Here is a 16,414-nt window from a genome sequence, read left to right as displayed (position 1 = left end):
GACAGATATTCAGGTAGCTTGTCGTCAGCTTTAGACTGAACGATCTCTTCTTTTAGAGGGAAGTTTTCCATATCATAATCCTTTAGGCTCTTCAAGATGGGGCTCAAGGAAAAGTAGTACGTAGGAGATTCCACCATTACAGCAGAACCTATGATATTGAGAAAAGAAAATAAAGACAAAAACTAACACACTAATCCATTTATTAAATGAATGATTTTGCGCAACGTATACACCTATAGCAAAAGATCCATGCTGCATTGGCATTGCTAAGTAAAAGGCACACCAAAAAGAAAATAAGAGGGCAAAATATTAACAATTACCTTCTTGCACGTGCAACAAATACACTATCTCACTAACACTTTTTGTATTTTCATCTAAAAGAGTTAACATTATGATTTGTTTTTCAGTAAGTAAATGTTTGTCTCTGTTGGAGACAGTAGCCCAGATAACGTCATCAAACTTCCGGTTGATCGAAATGCAGACCAAGTTGCCATACATGAGTTGAGGTGAAGCTTTCCAATTTTTCACTTTCTTCGTTGGAGTAAAACGAATTGCCACAGCAAATTGAGCATTTTGAAAAGAAAATCCAACTAAGTAAAGATCATAGTATACATTCATATCGCGAAGATCAAGTGTGCAAGACTTGAGATTTTTGATACCATGTTGCAATGCGGAGAAGGCTTCCGCTCGAACTAACCGGAAGTACGTGTCCATATATTGCTCTGAGTTGTCATATCGATCGCTTTTCCTGACTGGTCGCAAGTTTTTATCTTCTTCAACTAAATTTCCTGCGAGTTCTTCTTCGGTTGGTATCATCGGTAGCTCCTTCCAAACACTTGTGTTTACCAAGCCCCCATTTACTTGTTGACCACTGAGTGACAGCAGCTGGTACAAGAATTCTACAGCAACAGAGCTGGACATTTTTCCTTTCATAGCATTAACTGTAGGCAAAAGAAAAGTGAGTGTTGAAGGACGAAAACCAATAGAATCAACGCAAAATGCCCGGATTTCTTTAGTGGGGAACAACACATCAGGCTTCTCGTTGCAACGAAACACATCCAATTCATGGTCATAAACAGACGTCATAATAACACTTGGTATACTTTTGCTATACTGTTTAAACATGGTGCCTGCAACAAAATTGTCGAGAGCAGCTTCTACTAAAGTCTTGTAGGCTCTTCTATTGGCGAAAATGATTTCTACAACTTTTAAAACCTTTTCAACGTAGATGAGAAATAAATCTTCCTCGTCTGAAAGAAAGAATGAAAAGTATTTATGCGCCTTGTAGAATAATGTAACGTCAAATCGCGATGTCGATAAGAAACGTATTTCCAACAAGACACATTTTCATGTTCAATGTTGATTTGTATAACATGAATAAGGGATATTTGCACAATTAGCAAAAGCAAGTGGATTTTACCCAAATTCTTTATTATCCAGACAATTTATTAGCTAATTACAGGTAAAACAGATTAATTACTCGAAAAATAAAACGGGATCGTTCTGCGAAAATCTCACAGTTGAGTTTAAAGCCCACGTTACTAACTGATATTCAACATTTTGCGCACAATTTCGAAATGCTTTGCAAAACTTGCCATGTGCCGACTAATTCCAAATTTTTAAGAAAAGATTTAAAGTTCAAATTTTGTTTGCCGCTCTTCCCTCTAAATTGAGCAGACAAAACATCTTTTTATTTTTTTAACCATTTGATGCAATTATACTGGATGAAAGTAAATCTTTCAACATCTGCGAAGAATGTTTTTGCAATCAATGCAAACAGCTTTTACTAAGTCTAAGTATATAAAATACTCATGATTTCATTATTAAAGATTAAAAAGATCTTTTCCAAAATATTATCAGACTTTTCCTAAAACGGACAGTTATCAAAAAAATTTGTTTACTTGCCTTCAACAGACTTGAACGTGGGAGAACCTAAGAAGGTCCACAGCGCATTACATGGCAATATTTGCTGAAGAACTTGCTTTACATGCGCAGACTTCAAGTGGTCCACAAGCTTTTTTAAATAGTCCACAACCTGTGTTTGTGTTCGTGAAGAAAAACTCGACACCCGAATGCGACAAGCCATCGGTTTAGTTTTATCTCGATCTCCAAGAATAAAATCAAGCACGTCTTTTTCTTGTAACGATAACATATATTTGGAAATAGAGCTTGGGTGCATAAAAACATCTTTCGTTTTATCATAACCGTTAGGGAGATCGTTATAAGGTTTAATAAACCACGCTTTCTCCAACTTTATCGGACATAATTCCCCCTGGTGCCATTGCTGTATTCCTCCCCTAGGTATGAATTTTTTTTCCAAAAGTCTCCTCTTCTTTCCGCCCCAATTATCATCAGGGCGACAGGAATTAGCTCTCTTCATTTTTGCTGCTAAACCCCCTCTACAGATCACAAAATATTTTTAATACTTTGAATGCAATTCAAGTGGAAAATCTGTACAAAGATATGGAAAAACGGCAAGCAAAAAATTTCATGAAAGCAAGACGATTGAATGTGTTCTTGGAGAAACAAAGCAAACACGACGTGAAAATGACATAAAAAATGCGAAAATGAGGTAAAAATGGCCTGATATGGCCATATTTGATAGATCCATGGCGGGTTAGACGGACACGTGGTGTTTTATATATATATATACATCTCAGCAAGGTTTACAACAGTATCACGTTACGACGCTGTGACGTTACCATATGTGATATTTGTTTATACATGTTCATTAAGATTAATTAATGATGTTTAAAAAACTAAGCTTTGCCTACATTTCACGATAAGTAATGTTATTTCAGACGCAGTTAAAGTGTGTGAATCAAGAATCTCGGAATAGTTCATGCCAAATATTATACGGCTATCTTACCAACTCACATGTGCACTCATTTTAATCAGACTATTTGCTGTTGCAAAACAAACAAATTTACTCATGATCATGGCATAGTTTTGATCAAGCTTTTTTCCGCTTTTTAAAACCCTAACTCAATAAGTAGACTTTACATAAGCCTGATAAATTCATTAAATTATACGAATGTAGTACATTTGCGTATAATAGAGTTCTCAATAGCCACAATATACCTTAAAGGTATTGACTTAAAGCTGTAGAGGAAACATGGTGCTTATAATTTGAGTAACTGTAAAAATATCGTCAAATAAAAAAGCAAAACATTTTTTCACCTTTCATTCCATGACACAAATAGGTGTTTGCGATACACTTGCTGCCCTAGACTAAGAAACAAATTGATATTATAAACTTTCACTTTCCTCAGTCTTCTCTCTTTTGCCTCAATTCATGGAATTTCAATTCTTAGAAGCCCTCAACATACGCTTAACAAGTCACATGTCACATTTTTTCCTATCTTGTTGCTGTTTATAGCTGTATTTTCAACCGACAAGACAACTGAAACGGCTAAAGAAAGAATTAGATACATGGTGAGAATATCTATAAAGAAAAACGTCAGTTGAAACTACAGAAAATGGGAGAACTTTTAATATTAACGCTGAAAGTTCCAGCATTACGATATATAACATCATCATGTTTAGGTTATACAGTTTTATTCTTGTACCATTTGGTTTCAGTAATGTTATATTGGCACAATAGAAACGTTGCATTCTTTGGTAAAACATACCATTAAAACTTCCCTTTTACACAATTTACAACACCGATATTCGTACAAAACATAAATCGTTTTCACGAAAATGTCGTTAAATAACTATTTGATTGAATTCTTGGGTTTGTCATTCATATTCTATTTTTTGAGGGGATACTCACTTTCAAATTCGCACGAGATGATGTTTGTAATATCTTTTTAATTTTGCTCTTAAATATCAATAGTAACCTCCTTACATGCAATCGTTTTTTATGTATATTTCACTCGTTCTCATCCCTAAATATAGTTCCTGTCACCTGTCCAATTCTTATCAATCATAACTATAAATTAAACTATTAAAGTATCTGTTTACTACAGTGTTTCTCTGTAAAAAATAAAGTTTGGTGAAGAAGTAAATTTTCAGCACTTAGGAAACATATACAAAAAAAAATGGAGTTACACTAATCGGATCGAATGAAGTATTAATTCAAAAATAGCGACAAATAACAGCAATTTGTCCATCTTCAGTTCCGAAATGTAAACTTGGATGTAAGTTTATCACTACGATTATCATATTATGCAATTCATTTTACACAGAATAAAAATATTCAAAACATTGCATCAATGTAAACATTCTTTTTTTTGTAAGACAAACGGTTGACCACAAAAAGTGTATTTGCCATGGTGAATGACAACTCGGTAGTTCGAAAAAGAAATGTTAATAACCAAAATTAATATACAAATTAGATATATTATTATATATAATAATATATAAATTAAGAATAATAGCGAGAGACTAATATAAATTAGGATATAAACTAATTGTTGCCACGCTGATGCGTGGCACCACTCTATTGTTTAAGATTTGAGAAAAATAACATTAATTACATGAGAAGCTGTTTACTATAACCTGTGATTTTGAGTCTTCTCATCCATGCAGCTTTTTATTTTGACAATTTGACTGGAATGGTATTAAACCTGAGTATTTCACATACATGAAATGTTGTCCCATGTCACATATTGTCCCCTTTTCTAACTGAACGCCTCATGTAGAGATGTAAAGGTGTGTTAATCTACGGCTCATACCAGATTGTTTGCTATAAATTCCAACGGGCTATTGATGTATGAAAAGCATTTTCTATAAAGTAAAAATGTCTTTCTATGAATGCAGATAAACCTTGAAATTTGGCAAAACAGCAAAGTATTTTTCATGATCACTAGGTAATTTTTCTGATGATCATTATAATTTCTAAACTAAATTATTTCAGATTTACATTTAAACGAGCTTTGATCAAATGAAAAGATATCACATAACCAGTAAGCATGACACATGAACCAATTTTAACATTCATGTAATTATATAATTAAAGACATGTTGGTTACATTCTGCTTGTATTTGCAAATACAATGCTACTAGTGATTGCTATATAACACACCTTGCATATACTTACAGAAGATAATAGTCTAGTGAAATGCCTGATAAACATTTATGGCATTAAGCTGTCCTTAACTGCAAATTTTCACTCTGATAATTTTTGCTTAATCTTTGGCAAAAAAAAAATTTTGAATTTTTTCTCAAAAATTGAATTTGCTGGCACTGATGTGGAGATGGGTAAAGGGTTACAATATGCTTGCATGGTTTGAAGTCTGAGCTTTTCTAGATCTATGAACTGTCACTTGTAGTATCAAATTTCTAACTTAACTCATTACATAGAGGTTTGAATGGGGGTCTCTAGGGGGGTCTATGCCTGACAACTTGGTAGAAATTTTTAAAGACTATATCTGTTTTTGAATAGCATTATTGTAAAATAAATTTTACGTTCCTAGACATGCTAATGAGCCATATATTTTGCATGATAATGAGCCTAAATATTTGGCAAAACATTCAAGTATTGTTCACCTCATATTTTTTTTTGAAAAAAACGTAAGCAAAATGTGTTGTTTTTACGCAAAAACGATGCCCACAAAATACATTTTGTATTGCTCTAAAACGCTAAAAATGGCATTTTCAAGGCTCTTAAATTCAAAATTTCTCAGGGGAGAATGCCTCAGACCACCCCAGATGCGGAGCGCCTCCGACGTTTTATGACTGATGTTTGAAAAATCCTAGATCCGCCCCTGTAAAGGACGGGAGCTATTTTTTGCCGGAAATCAACCGTCGACTTTCAGAACGCGTGCCTTTGTTTTCATGTATTCCAAATAAGGTATGGCCCGCTTGATAAAGGCCCGTTCACTCGATCCGATTTGTCGGATCAGATTTTGTTGGATCTTAAAAACGGATCGTTTGAGCACATATAAAGTTAGTCTTCGACAGTCGGAACTGTCAATCTAAAAAAGAGGACAGGAATAGAACTTGTTCTATTCTCATCTGACCGACAAGATCAGAGGAAGCCGACTAGCCAAATTATATATATTTGAAAAAGACTTGGAAACAAGAAGAAAAGTACACAAATATATCGATAAATTACTGGACAACACAAATGGCTGCTCTCAAGATTATAAATATCTAAACGTATCTAAATATCAACAAAACTATCTGACCGTCTGAACAAGCAATCAAAAGACGGAACCGAAACAATCGGATCTGACAAATCGGAACGTGTAAACCGGCCTTCAAATAGAAAGAAAACTCTAAACATGGCGAAATGAATCTAGCCAACGCAAAGCTAAAAGTTGTGTTTGCTGACACGCATGTAAAATTCTTTGTCTATCATTCTAATCACCCAATCATAACGTATGTATGAAACCACCTAATATGCTGTACACGAAGGTGGTTCCAATGGTTGTGACTACGGTCTAAACCGTGCAATTTTTTCCAGACAAGGGGTGGGCGCAGCACTCCCCCCTTGCGATAGCAACTTCTAGTATATATTTATATTTTCAAAAGTTTTTTTTTAGAACTACCGAGTTGTTATTTATCATTTCAAGTACGCTATTCAAAGCAATATATGTTTTGTTTGCTTTGTATGAAAACAAAATATCCTAGGGTGAGTTACTAATTAAAAAAGCCGGCATTTTGCAATACAATTTTAATTAGAATACTATGTAATTACAATAAATTAAGGAAAATATGAGGAAGTGAATTGATCAAAGTTCAAAATAAAAGATTAATTTCCGACTATCATGAGTCTACGATTTCAAGCTGTCTGAACGCATAAAAACCCACAGTATTGTTAAATAGTAAAATATCTAGTAAAATAACATTTGACTACCGCTAAGGTTGTCGAAACGTCAGTCAACAACAACAAAAGCAGTCTATCTCAGGACTATACTAACCTAGACGATCTACATTTACAAACCTGTAACGATACTCCCGGCTTCAAACCATTTACTATAAAATAACTAGTATTGAACGATTTGAAAAAGGTAACTTTCGTTAATACTTTTTCACATAAATTTACACTTTATCCTTCACAGCCTTAGCGTTGGTGTTTGTGACTAAACCCAACCAATCACAGTCATGTATCATTTCCTTCTACATTATTACATATTAATTTCTGATCAAATTCTTCAAATGTTTTGTGTGGCAGGTTAAAACTGTTGTCAACCACAAGGAGCAAAAGAAGGTCAAGTACAACTCAATCGGTAAACATGCACAAACTATACTCAGTACTGTAATGACAACTACTTCTATCATTATGGGCAGTTTTGACACAACAGTCAGTACAAGTAATACATTTATTTAAGCAGTATATGGTTTAATTTGCCTCTAGATCGACCAGAATGAGTGGGAAAAGGCCGAAACGCAAAGTGGCGATAAGGTCCAATGAAAAACTCGATTGGTACAAGGGTACGTTTTGTAAAATCAACCCAAAGTCCATCTTTATAAAGCCTTTAGAGACGCTGCCAAGCAATTATTCACCGAGGGATGTCTATCTGAACCCGACAAATATTTCTCCACATTTACTACCGGTGAAGGCTGGAGATTCGGTGGAGTTTGTCCTTGGAGATAGAGACAAATCGAGGCCAATGGCACGAAAAGTAAAAATAACGAAATACACGAATCGGAGCTGGCAGGAAATACAAGATTACCTCGCAAATTTGTTGGACGATTTGAAATCAATGGACGGTAAAAAAGTTCTCATGGAAAGTTTGTCTAATTCTGTTCAATGGAGTTTCTTTGGATCGCCATGTTTAAGTCCTAGACAAGGTAGTTCCTTGTTCTTCGTATTAAATACCCGACATCTTTGTTTATAATGGTATTCTTGACATCACGGTTGCAAACAGCACTTTCATTTTCTCAGTTTCATTGTTTTGTCACAGAATAATGATTATGCATAAGGTCACTCAGGTGTGCATGTGACTGCGCGTGCATGTGCAACGCTATTATTCCAACAAGTTGATAAGAGTTCGTAACTTGTTTCCAACCACTAAAATACGGATGTCATTTCTGAGGATTGATTCCAGAATATTTTGACTTGCAAATTGACTACACGCCATTTTAGCGGTTGGGAGGCAGTGAAAACTCTATTCAATTTGCTGGAATAATGGCAGCCAACATGCGTAGCACAAAATGCGCGAGGACAAAAACATCAAAGATTCCGACACGAGTAATCGTTCTGTATATACCATAATAAATACCATATTTTGTGTTTTGGAAATTTGTAACCGAGCCAGGAGCCTACTGTCCAGACCAGATGCATGACACCATTACTTAATGTCTAAAGAAATTTTACACAACGAACGTCAAAATTCGCTGCCAAGTTTAATTTTTTTTACATATAAGATTGGCAACGAGTTTTTGAAATTTGCGGCGACTTTCCGTTGTGGCTCAAAGCTGACTTAAGCTGGTAAAGAGCTAGCAAATTTTCCTTTGAATTTTTAGTCTTTAGTTTTAGCCTTCAATATGCTCGTGGTTTCAACACAACCTTACGCCAAGTCAATAGAATACGTTTTCGCTTTGCTTTACCCTTTACAGCTGGAATTTACTGCATAGACCTCGTTGTAAAAACGAAATGTTATGCGTAAACTATAGTCGAACCTCACCAGACAATTAAGCGGACACTGGTTTATGATATATGCCAATAAAATATTACCTCTCACTAGCGGAGAGCTTCCGTAAGAATACAACCAGGTCGTATTCCCAGAATGTCCGCTTATAAGACGTTCAACAGTACATTAATGATAAACTTAAACATAACTCTGTAAGCCCTGAGATGCAAATTCTACAATGACAAATGTGCCATGATTAGCTAAGCCTAACATTTGTGTGTATAACTCCATGATTATTGGCTATGGAATGTTGCGCATCTTAGAGTGAATCTATTTTCACTTTCTTTTTCAGAGGATGAGCCACGGTTGCCTTATATCATGGAGCTAATAGAGGTGTTGTTACAAGTTTTGCTCGTTGGTAAACCATGCAAAACTTTGGTGGAAGAAGCCATGAAAAATGTGACACAGGGATTATTGTTCAGAGCGTATGAAGACAAAAGTCTGCCCTCTTTAATAAAATCAAGTACATTTCTTCCTCAGAAAGACGTCATTTATGTGAGGGATGGAAATCTTTACCCCATAAAGACAAAAATATTTCGCAACTTTTGCGAAAACGTCGTCTGCCAGGTTCCCTCCACAGCTCGCTTTCTTTTACCGACAGTGACAGCTATTTGCGAAAAGATCCAAAATCCAACAACACAAAGCTTTTTGTTGAAAATCCTGTCCACGTCTCTATCCAGTCAAAGTTCGGGAGTGGTAGCAGATGAAGGTTATAAACAAACAATATACCTAAGATTTAGAGAACTCGTGAATGCATACCATTTAGAAATCATCAGTCATATTTCGATATCACGAAGGCATGTAAATTGTATTTCAACAGTATTCACTTCGCACCGGGTCTTGATACTAGCGCCTGGTCATTATCGAGAAGTATCAAACTGACGTCTTTTTGCACAGATCAACGATGCATGTGATGCTTGCACTAAATAATAGAGGTCCGGTATTCAACGGTAAAGATCGAAAAAGCGAGGATATTAAGTCGTTTTTACATGGCATTTACTGCTTACTTTAGGAAATTTGACAACTTTTTTTTTCAAGTAGACTGCCGGAGATAAAGCCTGATAATGATTTTTAAATAAAGTGGAATTTCTGTCTCTTGTTCTATACAAGTCGAATCTTTCAATGTTTGGAATGGAATCATTGCAACCAAACAAGCTTAAAAATAATGTGCAATTTACAATTGCTTTATACTTGTTTTAGGAATTTGGCAAAATCTCCCATTTATTCCGACAGAAAATGAGATGGCTGGTAATTTGGTGGAGGAAGACAGACATCTTTCCAAGGTGAGGAACACTTACAGCGATTCAGAAACATATATGGATACGTATTTCAGACTGCTTCGTGCCGAAACATTCTCTGGCATACAACACGGTATAAAAGACCTCAAAGCTTGTGAGCTAGACGAACGAGATATGAACGTCTACTACAATGTACACTTGGCCGGATTCGAGGTGCAAAATGGACGCTTCTCTCTCGTAATTCATTTCACGTCGGCGAAAATAGTGCGAAACTGGAAAACTTCATCACAACTTATGTTTGGAAACTTGGTGTGTCTATCGCTTAACCGGAAGTTTGATGATGTCATTTGGGCTGTGGTATCAAATAGAGATGCAGAATTGCTGAACAAATATCAGATCATTATGCTTGAGTTGATTGACTTTAACTTAAAAACGATCAGTCAAATCGTCATATCACTACAAGCACAAGCAGGTAAACTTGAACCGATATTAAGAAATCGAGTCATCATCATAACTGATATTTCTTACTAAGCCCTCTTGCATGACATTGTACCAAAAACGCAGCTAACATTCAGTTCCTTAGATCTCTGACTAGAGCACAAATAAACGAAACATTTAATTTGTTTTCGTATTTTCTTTTAGATGATTTGTATGTTTTCGACAACACCAGTCTCAACAACAGATTGCTTTCATCTTGACTATAAAATAATTCTTTCAGGTTCAGCGGTAATGGTCGAATCTCCTACGTATTATCATGCTTTTAATCCGGTGCTGCGAAGTTTGAAAGAGTTCGACATAGAGAATTTTCCTTTGCGAGATGAAATTGTGCAAGGAAATGAGACAGAAGGATTACCTGAGTACTTGCAGCGAGCAGAATCAGTGAACACAAAGCCCATATACAAAAAAACTAACAATACTAACAGATTTCTGCACCTTTTTGATAATTCAACTGACATCAGTAATGGGGAAATGAGTTTCCAAAGATTTTTGCAAGTCTTCGACCGACATTCAAGTACATCCTTGGAAAGCAGCCAATGCGAAGCACTAATCCATGCACTTACATCTAAACTGGCCATTGTACAAGGTACATATTCAACTTTAAACGTTTCTCAATACAAGAATAGTGTTGCACGTGTTTGAACTTTTGATCTCAGCTTGTCATAATTTCTTTGTCTCAAAGTGCAAGTTTTTGTTCATTAGGTCCACCTGGTTGTGGTAAAACTTTTATTGGTGCAAAAATAGTTCAGTTGCTGCTATCGCTGTCTCCAAAATTGGAGAAACCAATTTTACTGTTGACGTACAAGAACCACGCTCTTGACGAGTTTCTCAAACACATGTTAGAGTTTTGTGACATAAATGATATGGTCAGGATTGGAAACCGATCGAAAGAGCCTCGATTGGAGTCTTGCACCTTACAGGAGGTGATGAAGACATTGCAGAGGGATAAAAGTTATAGCAAAACATTGCACGAAAACATTATGGAAACAAAACAGGAAATTCGCGACATGGAAAGTCAAATAAAGAATCTATCTCAGCGAGTTGATGCAAGTAGTCATTTGACGAAGAGGAAGCTGATTTACGAGCTAAGTGAACAGCAACTATGTTCCCTCGTATTAAATATTCCTGCATCCGTTAAGTTTGGCAAGAATATCGACAAGTCAATCGTAAGAAGTTTGATAAAATCCGTCTTGCAATTTTTCCCAAGCTTCAAAGAGTTTTGCACGACGTCGTTAAGCAACGCCATACAGAACGATCTGCCCAACGTAGAACATTGCCAGTTTATTTATACTTTGTTCAACACGGCTGTCCAAGCTTGGTTGCCCAGCAGACAAGAACCCCAGCGAATGAAAGCATTCCAAGCAGAATATGTCTATCGCGTTCGAAAACCGGAAGAAGATAACGTCGAAGAAGACGATAACGTCAAAGCGAATAACGAAACTGACGCGTCACAACAAAACACAAATGAAGAAGATAGTGGCGACGAGGAACATGTCAACGAGTTGCTGGAGAGTCGAATGTTTTCACGAATGAAAACAAACGACAAGTCAAGGGATGGATTGACTCTTTTCAAATCGTTTGAGACCTCAAAAAATGCGACAAACAAAAACAAGAAGAAGACTTCTCAAGAAAACACTACCAATAACAAAACTTATGCAAAAAACAAAGATGTCCTGATCGATATAGCTGACTACCCCAACGACATGCAAGTCAACCCTAAAATACGTTCTGTTAAAAACCTGTGGCAGTTAGACACCGTTGAAAGATTGCAATTCCTTTACTGCATACTGAGTGAATCAACATCAAATACGTCGGAAGAATTTGACGAGCTGCTTGAAACATTAGAGATTTTGAAGAAAAGAAAAGAAGAACTAGAGATGGATAAAAAAGCAGAAGTGCTATCGCAAAAGAAAATCATTGGTGCAACTATTACAGGGGCGTCCATTAATCACGACCTTCTTCATCAAATTGGTCCAAGTGTCGTCATCGTGGAGGAAGCCGCTGAAATACTAGAGCCCAGTTTACTAGCTGCGCTCACGCCATCAATTCAACATCTTGTCCTGATTGGCGATCATAAGCAACTCAGACCAAATGTTGACACGTACAAGTTGCGAACCGACTTCAATTTCGATATCTCTATGATGGAAAGATTGATCAACGCTGGATATCCATACATGACGTTGAGAAAACAGAACAGAATGCGGCCAGAATTTTCGGCATTGCTGAAAGATATCTATCCGACTTTAGAAGATAACCTAGACTTGGTATCAGCGAATGAGCCATTGAAATGCATCAGTCATTCCATGTTTTTCTGGTCGCATTCAGACCCGGAGAAAAAAGACCGTACGTTCACTAATACGAAAGAGGCTGAGCGCATTATAGCTTTGGTGTTGTATCTACTGTCCAGCGGCATTCCTCCATCTGAAATAACAGTAATCGCAGCATATTTAGGGCAAACGAAACTCCTCAGAAAAATGATGAAACAACTTAAAACAGAACATCCACAACTTTTTGACAAGACAGCAGACGACCAGACAGCACCCATCGAAGTCCAAACGGTCGATATGTATCAGGGCGACGAAAACAATTACGTAATAATATCGTTGGTACGATCCAACACTCATGGTGGCATCGGCTTTCTTAAGGAAATGAATCGTCGTTGCGTTGCCCAATCTCGAGCTAAACGTGGCATGTACTTCGTCGGTAACAAGGAACTTTTCATGAACGCTAGAAAATCGGTTTGGAAGAATGTTATAAGAGGAATGGAAGCCCAAGGATGCACTGGAAATGCTATACCTTTACAATGCACGAAGCACAACGTATCTCGCTTTGATGCGGTGACAGGGGATGATATAAAACGTGTCGTAAACAATCCCAAACTTCTCTGCTCGGAAATATGTGGTGAACTCAATCCGTGCTTTAGGCACATTTGCCAAAAGCCTTGCATACCTCATCATGATCATGACGTTTGCCACGAAATAGTTCACGATTATTTCCCAAATTGTGGTCACCCAGTGAAACGGGAATGTAAAGATGATATTTCTGAGTTACTGTGCCGGGTAGAAGTCGTTGTTACCCTGGAGACCTGTGGACATCAAAGGAAGAAGGAATGCCACCAGCGAAACAGCGATCTCATTTGCGATGAGCTTGTCATGGCTACATTTCCAAAATGTCGACATCAAATCGAGAAGAAATGCCATGAAAATATTGAGAATTTAACGTGCCCATTTCCATGCACTGAATTCAATAATTGTTTCGTTCACAAATGTAAGAAAATGTGCGGCGAACCACACAGTCATGAAACGTGTCCGGAGATGGTGTATTACCGATATCCCGACTGCGGTCATCTTTCATCGAAGAAAAAGAAATGCTCTCAACCAATCACCGACAAGTGTGGGAAACTGGTCGAAGTCACCGGAGCGTGTGGTCATAAAATCAAGAAACCGTGTCATCAAGCAGAAATTCCTCCTTGTATGCATCAATGTGAAAAGACTAACTCCTGCGGGATACATCGATGCGAAAAGAAATGTGGCATACCTCATGATCACAACAATTGTCAGGAAATGATCGACTACAAATTTCCTGGGTGTCAACATCAATCGAGTAAAAAGAAGAGATGCTCTGAAGAGATCACGTGGAAATGCAAGCACACGGTGTTTTTCAAAGGATCATGTGGTCACGAGATAAAGAAGGAATGCCATCAGAAAAATGAAGACGTGATGTGCACTGCACCGTGCACCAAGATGAGGAAATGCAACCACATGTGTACTAATCTTTGTGGAGAGGACTGTGAAAAAGGCGACTGTGCCCAATGCTTGGAGGAACACGAAAAAAGGATGAAGAAATTCCGTGAAGATGCAAAGAAACGAGAAATAGAAATTGCTCATCAAATGAAACAAAATCCCGTTCCATTTTCCATCAAGGAAATTTCACCAACCGGTTCAGATTCGGGAAAATACCAAATGGTCAAAGACAAAGTATTGAAATATATTCAACCGATGCATCACTGGTTTCCAAATATAACCAAGATAGAAGAGGTTACCAACCAAGAACAAGAGAAGAGGTTTGAGGCAGCAAAGTCCAGAGCCTTTGGTAATCACATCGACAAAAAATTTCATGGTACATCTGAAGAAGGCGTTAAGGGAATAACAAAAGATGGTTTTAAGTTGCCAAACCAAAATGCAAAAGGAAAGAAACGCGGTATGTACGGTCAAGGAATATACTTCGCTACAGATTCCTCAAAAAGTGCACAGACGATTTACACTAAGGGTTCACAAAAACTCCTACTTTGCGACGTACTTCTTGGAAAAAGTAAGGTGGTTCATAAAGAAGACAATACGTTGAACAAACAGAAATTGAACGCAGAGAAATGTGATTCAGTGTATGCCCCAAGAGGATCGGCAGTGAAAAATGACGAGTACGTTATCTTCGATCCAGACCAAGCCCTTCCACTTTATATAATACATTTCGCGACAAAAATACCCTATCCTTCAACAATTTTAAGCCAGACGTCCGTAACTGTGAAGAAAATGTTACCAACACGCACCATCGACTTTCAAGATCCTTTCAACGCATACTATAACGCTGCTGAGTCCCATTTTCTAAGAATGTCCAAACAGACAAATCCAGCGTTGACCGAGCAAATCACCTCCATTGACATCGTGATAAACAAAGACCTCGAAGAAAAGTTTGAAGCAACACGAAAAAAATTTAGAAAATTAGGAATTAATGATAAAGAAATCCTTGCTTATCATGGAACGGATCCTGTCAACATCCCCAGCATCATAAAGTCAAATTTGCAGTTGTCCTTTGCAAAGCGACAGGCCTATGGTAAAGGAAATTATTTCTCGGAGTATCCAAGGATCAGCTTAGGTTATGGGAAGGGTCTTCTTTTGTGTCGTGTACTTCCTGGAAAGGAATTTGTCGACGCTAGTGGCATTGATATACCAGTAGGATATAATTCCAAGAAAGTGTTGTTAAACAACCAATCTGGGACAGCAAAAGCAAACGCCAGTGGGGAGATGATAATTATTGAAGATTCGAATCAGATATTACCCTTTTACGTAATTTATCGCTAACATTACTATTAGCATGCCAAAGAAAAAACAAAAATAAGCTGTAAAACAACGATGTTTGTGTACACACGATATATGTGAAGCACTTTTAATTTAAAAGACTTTTATAACAAACAATTACTGATTACATTTCACCATTTAAAATAACAATATAAGTTATGTTTTAACAAGTTATGGATAGGAAACAAAATGAACAATTATTAAATTAATTTTCATTAGTAACAGCGTTGTTATAATAAGGATTAATGGTACCAAGAGCAGAGGCGTAACTAGAACGTTAATTGGGGGGTGTGTATATTCATATATTCAGTCGTGCCCCACTGATTTCTTTTGAAATTCAAATTACTTTCAAAAGAAATCAGTAGGGCACAACGGAATATATGAATATGCACCAATTACCGTTCTAATTACGGCACTGACCAAGAGTGTATCCGTACACAAAAAAAAACCATCTCAACTTTTACTAATTGCAGCCCTATACATCAAGCGCGTCAACTTTAGCATATTTCAATGAAAAACGCACAAAACAAAACTCTATTCGCCAGTACAGTTAAAAAAGAACAAAGAAAATTATCGTCTCAATGCATGCATGCATCCGATAGATGAAGAGAAATAGCTCGTGAAGCGTTAGATCATAAATTTATGAGGAACTACTGAGCCACATTTATGCCTCTGGTCATGAAAGGTGACAAAATTATTTCGAAGTGGCGTGTCAAAGGTTAAAAAAAAAACACAGTACGTGCTGTGAAACTTGAAGTATATTTCAGGTCAAGGATTTCGATATAATTCTTTTCAAACAAGTGTATTTTTTTATGTAATACAAACATGATATTCCACTAGAATGCTTTAAATTGAGCATATACAACTTCAAGTCTCAGTCACCTCCATTCCTTAATCTTTCGTATATAAGATAAAAGTTTATTGCTTTAATGCTTCAATTACTGTTACGATTATCGAAAAATGCATGTACTTGGCGAAAATAAAGAATCTTGGTAATAATTCGAAAAACGAAAATGAA

General features: G+C 36.7%; 1 protein-coding gene and 1 long non-coding RNA gene across 2 annotated transcripts; one reads left to right on the top strand and one right to left on the bottom strand.

Annotated features, from left to right (window-relative positions):
* Window positions 1-1,911: 1,911 nt before the first annotated feature.
* LOC124442718 lies at window positions 1,912-3,408 on the bottom strand. Its single transcript, XR_006947344.1, has 3 exons — window positions 3,330-3,408; window positions 3,181-3,231; window positions 1,912-2,399 (listed from the first exon to the last, which is right to left on the bottom strand). It is a non-coding gene; the product is annotated as an uncharacterized LOC124442718 (long non-coding RNA).
* A 3,705-nt stretch (window positions 3,409-7,113) lies between these two features.
* LOC124442409 (NFX1-type zinc finger-containing protein 1-like) lies at window positions 7,114-15,618 on the top strand. Its single transcript, XM_046992904.1, has 6 exons — window positions 7,114-7,178; window positions 7,307-7,743; window positions 8,878-9,294; window positions 9,786-10,295; window positions 10,542-10,907; window positions 11,024-15,618. The coding sequence occupies exons 2-6, from the start codon at window positions 7,317-7,319 to the stop codon at window positions 15,397-15,399; spliced, it is 6,096 nt and encodes a 2,031-aa protein (XP_046848860.1). The 5' UTR covers window positions 7,114-7,178; window positions 7,307-7,316; the 3' UTR covers window positions 15,400-15,618.
* Window positions 15,619-16,414: the final 796 nt, after the last annotated feature.

Source organism: Xenia sp. Carnegie-2017, unplaced genomic scaffold, assembly GCF_021976095.1.
Source record: "Xenia sp. Carnegie-2017 unplaced genomic scaffold, XeniaSp_v1 HiC_scaffold_20, whole genome shotgun sequence".
NCBI classification, from domain to species: domain Eukaryota; kingdom Metazoa; phylum Cnidaria; class Anthozoa; order Malacalcyonacea; family Xeniidae; genus Xenia; species Xenia sp. Carnegie-2017.
This window is presented reverse-complemented; position numbering and strand designations above follow the sequence as displayed.

Bases quoted from the DNA above. Each gene is read 5' to 3' on its own strand.
- LOC124442409 (XM_046992904.1), top strand. From the start codon at position 7,317: ATGAGTGGGAAAAGGCCGAAACGCAAAGTGGCGATAAGGTCCAATGAA. The intron at 7,744-8,877 runs GTAGTTCCTTGT...TTTCTTTTTCAG, and splicing joins ATGTTTAAGTCCTAGACAAG to AGGATGAGCCACGGTTGCCT. The intron at 9,295-9,785 runs GTTATAAACAAA...TACTTGTTTTAG, and splicing joins GGGAGTGGTAGCAGATGAAG to GAATTTGGCAAAATCTCCCA.